The sequence below is a fragment of the Pinus tabuliformis genome, chromosome 5_2 (genome assembly GCF_031772625.1).
Source record: "Pinus tabuliformis cultivar Carrire ecotype Pingquan chromosome 5_2, CPIR1, whole genome shotgun sequence".
NCBI classification, from domain to species: Eukaryota; Viridiplantae; Streptophyta; class Pinopsida; order Pinales; family Pinaceae; genus Pinus; species Pinus tabuliformis.
In genome coordinates, this window is record NC_142306.1 from 216138087 (window position 1) to 216144990 (window position 6904).

General features: G+C 44.4%; 1 protein-coding gene across 1 annotated transcript; it reads left to right on the forward strand.

The window, feature by feature from the left end:
* Window positions 1–395: 395 nt before the first annotated feature.
* LOC149158321 (uncharacterized) lies at window positions 396–5402 on the forward strand. The gene is made up of 5 exons (XM_089433945.1): window positions 396–450; window positions 533–1231; window positions 1831–2333; window positions 2433–2929; window positions 3110–5402. Exons 1-5 carry the CDS (start codon window positions 396–398, stop codon window positions 5400–5402), a joined length of 4047 nt encoding a protein of 1348 aa, XP_089290071.1.
* Window positions 5403–6904: the final 1502 nt, after the last annotated feature.

Consider the following 6904-nt stretch of genomic DNA (forward strand, 5'->3'; position numbering starts at 1 on the left):
CGTAGCGCCACTTCAAGGCTGAATTTGGAGGCCTTCCACTTCACCAAATCAGGCCCAAGATAGCTTGTTGGAAAGCTCTACCTATATACTTTCTAGGACAACTAGAATTTTTGGATTTAGAGTCCATTTACGCCTTCAAAAATCATTTCTCACAAGACTGGTTCCTGTGGGTCCAAAAAGTGGCAGAGAGGGCATTTTTTAAGTGTTTCTTTCCCTTTAGGTGACCCAGATCTCCTCCAAATCTTATGAAACTTTCTAGGTTTCATTATTTTTCCATGTGGAATCCAAAAATGTAAGCCATTTTGCAAAATTCCTAGCCAACTCAATGCGCAGCACCGGTGGTGCTGCGCATCAGTTGAAAATTCCTGTGTTTTGCATTATAAAATTGAGAAATGATGGGAAGAGGACATTCAGTGGGGCGAGGCAATGGATTTTTCCGATCGGGTCTTGGTTGGACGCATCAGGGGACGCAATTATTCAGCGGCATGATTGAAGGCATGGGCTACTGAGATTTGGGGGCATCACTTGGCAGATATCCCTTTTGTGCAGACATTTGTGAGGGGATGGTTTGCACTGAGGTTCGCGCGTGCTGATCACACAAACTGGGTTCTGTCCTCACATTGGCATTTTGACCAAGCGCCTGTACTCCTTAAGAGATGGACTCCCTTATTTGATCGTGAGACAGAACAGATTAGGGTCGGACCTATTTGGATTCGATTGCCCGGACTTCCTCTACAATTCTGGTCTGAAGAAATCTTCAAGCGCATTGGCAATGGGCTCGGAACCTACATGGGCTATGACAAATCCTACCTGCAGACGGGCATGATGTCTTATGCCAGGATCCTTATTTTCATGGATACTAGGGGAGGATTATATGAGTACATCACTATTCAGTGGAAGGATACGGCACGGTGTCAGATTATCGACTATGAGGGCATCCCATATCGCTGCCGCAGATGTCACAAAGTTGGGCATCTCTACAGGGATTGTCCGCTGCTCCAGAAATCACACAGGAATGAGACGGAAGAGGACGTTGTTATCACCCAATCAGCCCCACTGGATCAACACCCGGTACAACCATCTGGGTCTCAGCCGCGCTCACAAGGAGAAGAGCCACCAGAGGGACCAGAGCCTACAATAATCGAGACTGATGCTCCCATCCCGGCACCGCCATCGTCCTCAGAGGCTCAGGAGCATACACTGACCCCTCCGGCAGACTCAGCGGTATCAGGTATGTCTTCTCCTCATTTTTCTTTGTCATCAATTGCATCCTGCACATCATTGGTCTCATATTACTCTCATCCCCCCGTAACACTTCCGGCACTCTCACACTCACTTTCATCACTCTCTTGCTCTATTCCACCCCCTCCTCCATTGGCACCCCCCACTTTGATCTCATCGACCTCGGCACTAACCAGAACATCTCCCCGTTACTCCTTTCGTCCTCGAGTAAAAGTCCGAGGCCCGGATGCGGTAGGACTTGACCCTAAAAGTCCCTCCACCTCCCACAGGACCTCGCGAGGGCGTCCATCGCGTTTTTCCAAAGCTAGGCAATCTGCAGATGAGGAGGTCGCCCTCGGGCGACAACAGACCATTATTGGGGCCCTTAGAGCGAAGGATGGCCCTCACCCTTCCCCCTCATGAAGCTCCTCTCATTCAACTGTAGAGGGTTTGCTAGTTCAGCCAAAAAACTAGCGCTTAGGAGGTTGCTTACCTCGGATCATCTGGACATTATCTTTCTCCAAGAAACCCTATGCCAAGCGGACCATCTCACTCACTCTCTTACCTCCTGGCTTCCGAACTGGACATTCCATGCACTTGATGCATCAGGGAGATCTGGAGGACTGGCTATAGGGGTCTGTAACAAATCTGTGGATATCTGCAATTTATGGGGTGGCAAAGGATTTATTGGCCTCGACATTTATGATCATACACTTGAGCGGGATCTCCGTATCATAAATGTCTATGGTCCCTGTTCTGATCGTGTTTCTTTCTGGAGATCCCTACTAGGAAGGGGGCTTTTTCAAGCAGAGAACATTATATTGGGGGGGGACTTAAATTTCTCCCTGGGCTTTTGTGAATCTTGGGGGCATATGGCACAAGTGGATTCTCTCTCTGACTCTATCTCCTCCCTATTGGAGGACCATCACTGGGTGGACATCCCATCTACAAGACTCCAGTATACCTGGACTAATAATAGGAGTGGAGACCAGAGCTTAGCCAGGAGACTTGACCGCTTTCTCATTAAAGAACAACTATACAATAATCTACCCAGAACCCGCCAATGGGTAGGATCCGGTGGCTTATCTGATCACAGGCCAATTTTCTTGGAGGTAGATGGCCTCACTCACAAAATTAAGAGCCCCTTCAAGTTCAACGCCTCCTGGCTACAAGATCCATCATACATTCAGCTGGTCCATGATTTCTGGTAGAATAACCCCATCCGGGAAGAAGAGGAACTCTCTGCTGGTTTTGTCAGGAAACTAACAGAACTTAAGCAAACTACAAAAAATTGGGCTCATCAGAAGAGGATTCAGGATAACCACACCCTCACAGAGGCAGAAAGGATTATCACCGAATATGAAAATTCTACAACTGGGGCTTTTGACTCTCCGGAGAGTAAGGATCAATATAACCATCTGCTTGCCAAGCGCACTCAAATACTGAAGGAAAGAGAAGAAAGCATGCGACTGAGGAGCAGGGCAATCTGGCTCACTGAGGGTGACAACAACACAAAATTCTATCACAAATTTGCCAATGGACGGAAAGCTATTAATACTATATGGGAGCTAAAGGATCATCAGGGCCACACCATCTCTAACCAGCAGAATTTGGCCAGGCTTGCCACTAAGCACTTCAGAGGTATCTACAAGGCACCTGGGATCGTAAACATACTGGAGATCATGAGAGTGGTTGAACTCTTCCCCAGGTATGTGGACCAGGATACATCAGAAGATATTCAGAAGGAGGTGACAATGGAAGAACTGGAAGCCACCCTCAAATGGTTCAAAAAAGATAAAAGCCCTGGTCCTGATGGATGGACCATTGAATTTTATATCTCTTTTTTTGACATTCTGGGTCATGACCTATTGAGAATTGTGGAGGACAGCAGAAGAAGAGGCCGGATATCATCAGCCATCAAATCCACTTTCATCGCCCTTATACCGAAGACTGATAATCCGATCACATTTGATGATTTTCGTCCTATATCTCTCTGTAATTGTCTGTATAAGATCATTGCAAAGATCATTGCAAATCGCCTCAAGCCCATCCTCTCACAGCACATATCTTCTGAACAATTTGCATTCTTACATCACAGACAAATCCATGAAGCCATAGCTACTGCTCAGGAACCCATGCATACTCTTCAGATCAAGAAGCAGAAAGGTATGATTCTCAAGGTGGACCTCTCTAAGGCTTTTGACAGAACTAACTGGTTATACCTTAGGCTGCTGCTTACTCATTTAGGTTTCCCATATGGCTTTATAAAATGGATGATGAGCTGCATTACAGATGTATCATACAGTGTCCTACTCAATGGAGAAGCTACTAGTTTTTTCACTGCTGAGAGAGGGATCAGGCAGGGCTGCCCTCTCTCTCCTCTGCTCTTTCTCCTTATCATGGAAGGACTGAGCAGGATAATCATATCCACCAGGGATCGACATCAAATCACTGGCATCAAAATTGTGGATAATTTCTTCCTTACTCATCTTTTATTCGTTGACGATATTCTCATCTTCCTTAATGGCAGTATCGGAGACTCCTCCTCATTACATAGCTCTTTCTCTCTTTTCCAACAGGCCACGGGGATGCAGATCAATGATAATAAATCCACTATTACATCGGTTGGCTGCTCGGTGCATGAGATTACCTACGCCTCTCAGAGGTTCCCTTTTGTCACCTTGGAATTAAAAGATGGAATTAAGTATCTTGGTTTTCGTTTGAAACCATCTGGCTACAAAATTGCAGACTGGTTATGGCTTATATCCAAAGTCGAGAAAATACTCCAAGTCTGGTACCACAAATACCTCTCGAGAGCGGGCAGACTTGTTCTTATTAAAGCAGTCATTGAGGCCACACCTGTGTACTGGATGGCCCTTGCTTGGATTCCAAGGGGCATCCTGAATAGGCTGCAAAGCATATGCTGCAGATTCCTTTGGAAAGGTCACCAGCCAAGGCGGCTATTTGCATGGGTCAAATGGGAAACCATTACCATGCCAAAAAGTTGGGGAGGTTGGGGCATAAAGAGGTTGGCTATATTCTCCAAAGCATTGGCGGCAAAACTTGGATGGAGTCTACTCACTGCAGACAGTCTCTGGACCCGGGTGGCATACTCCAAATACATCAAGCCTCTATCCATTTTGGATTGGGTTTGTACTAGACATGGTCACAATCATCATATCTCCAACATATGGAAAGCTGTCATTGACTCAATTCCCCTGCTTAGAGATGGCATCACATGGAGGATAAAAGAAGGTAATGCGGTACGTATTGGTGTCGACCCTTGGGTTGGATGTGGGAACACACACAGACTACCAGCTGAATTAATTCAACATCTCCATAACAGAGGTATCACGCATATCAAACATATTGGTGACCAAACAAATTCTTCTTTCCTTCAGCAGGCTTGGCTATCCGCCAGAGCCCTTGGTCTGCCCAACCTATGGACAGATGTTTGGAAGGAATATACTTCTGCACTCATTCAAGCACAGATCAGACTTACGGAGGGACCAGATGAGATTATCTGGGCATATGCAAAACACGGTATATACACACCGAAGCTGGGATATATCAGACTTATGGATCCACATAAACCACCTGTCATTCAACCCACCTGGAAGTCGATATGGAAATTCAAAGCTGCACCCAGGACGAGACTTCTTATGTGGAACATTATCTTTGATAAAATTCCCACTGGTTCTAATCTTATGAAACGATCATTCTACAGACCCTTCCGCTGTCATCTATGCCTTAATGCTGATGAAAGCACTGAGCATTTTTTCTTATCCTGTAGCTCAACCATTACCTTCTGGCAATCCATTTCAACACATATTCCGAATTTGAAGGACTGGCATGGTAGTACCTTACAGGAGGCTTGGACTAACTGGTGCACAGAACATTCGGGCAAAGCCAAGAACCTACCTCTGCTGATTTGTTGGGCCATATGGATTGCCCGCAATCAATCGATCTTCCAACTTAAAATGCCTCACTGGCCATCGATCATTCTTCATACCATTGCTGATTATAATCTATTACCTGATGAGGACCTCTCCACCCCACCGAGAACACTCTGTCCCATCCCCATCGATAAATCAAAGCCTTGGGCTTATTTTGATGGCTCCGCCCAAGATGATGGGTGCGGAGGAGGTGCTATACTTCACATTAATGACAGTCACTGTTAAAAGATTCAAATTAATTTTGGCAGAGGAACTAACAACTTAGCAGAACTCAGCTCAGCAAAGCACATCATACATTTTGCTATCCTTAAACGATGCAGACATTTACAGATTTTTGGTGATTCCAAAGTTGTTTGCAATTGGCTCAATAATGTTTCACATTGTCATGCATTTGCTTTGAGACACATTCTTGACGAAGCAAAGAGATTGATAACTACTTTCGAATCATTTGTCTGTCATCATATTTACAGGGAACAGAACACCATTGCAGACCAGCTCTCAAAAGAGGCAGCGCACAGAATAGGGGAGGAATGGTGGATACAAGAGGAAGTCGACGGCACATATTATCAGTATTATCACCGTCCCTTTGATGATCAACTGGAATGATGGGCTATAAGCCTGTTTTCACATGCAGTTTTTTTCTCATTACAGTATGCAGTACCGCTCTCTTTTTGTTTATTACAGCAGTATATATTGCTCTCTGCGAAGAGCCAGTAAAAAACTTTGAACATAATTTCTGACTAATTTTTGATTGCTCCCTGCGAGGAGACTTTTTGTATATAGCAGTCACAAAACAAACTTGACAGGCTTAAGCCTGATTTCGAATATGCTAAGGCATCTGCAGAATGTAATTTTCCTATCTTAATGAAAATTACGACTTTTTCCCAGGGGAAAAAAAAAATTGAGAAATGATAAAATTTACCCAAAACTTCTTAAAATTTGGCAAGAGGCAAGCTTATTAATTGCTTTGCTGAGCCAATGAAGCTTCAGCCAAAATTTTAAGTTTATCTTGTTCCTTTTTGGCTTTTAAGGCTCTCTTTAACTTAGCTTTTAGGCTATTTATCCTTGTCTTGCAAATTTTATTCCGAGCTAAGTAATGATAAGCCATGTGGTGTAGTGATTTCTTCTCTTTGTTAGCTTTATCAAGTAGCTTCTTAAGGTGGATATTCACTCTTTCCAACCATGATTCTCGGTCAGCCTCAATTTCTTGCTCAAGAGATGTCATCTTGATTTTTCTTCTTTTTTCCACCTGCTTGTTTTCTCTAATTGTTTGCAGCTCCATAATAGCTTGTTTGTCCTCCAGTTGCTTGTTCTCTTGCTCAAGAAAGTTAATGATCCATTTGGCCCTCTCAAGGTCAAGTGATAAGGCTTGGATTTCAGCCTCCTTCTCTTTGATGATCATATCCTTGAGTCTTGAGCTTTGAGAGCCCAAATCAGAGTCATCTTCCTCAACCAAAACAAAATCCTTGTCTTGCCCTTCAATAGGGCCTTCATCATGCACATGTTGCTTTCCTTTGTCTTTGTCCTATACCTGTTCAGCTGAATAAGAAGGCAAAGCCCCTTTCACCCCTGGTGAAGATAGCATTTTCCTATGGTCCGGTGAAGAAAATGAGACCCCTTCCACCTATGGTGGAGATAGTACTCGTTTGGCAGCTGCAAAAAGTACCCTAGTGCCTCTTTCATAAGTTACAAACATAGGAATATGAGCCTCTTCAGTTTTTCTTTTA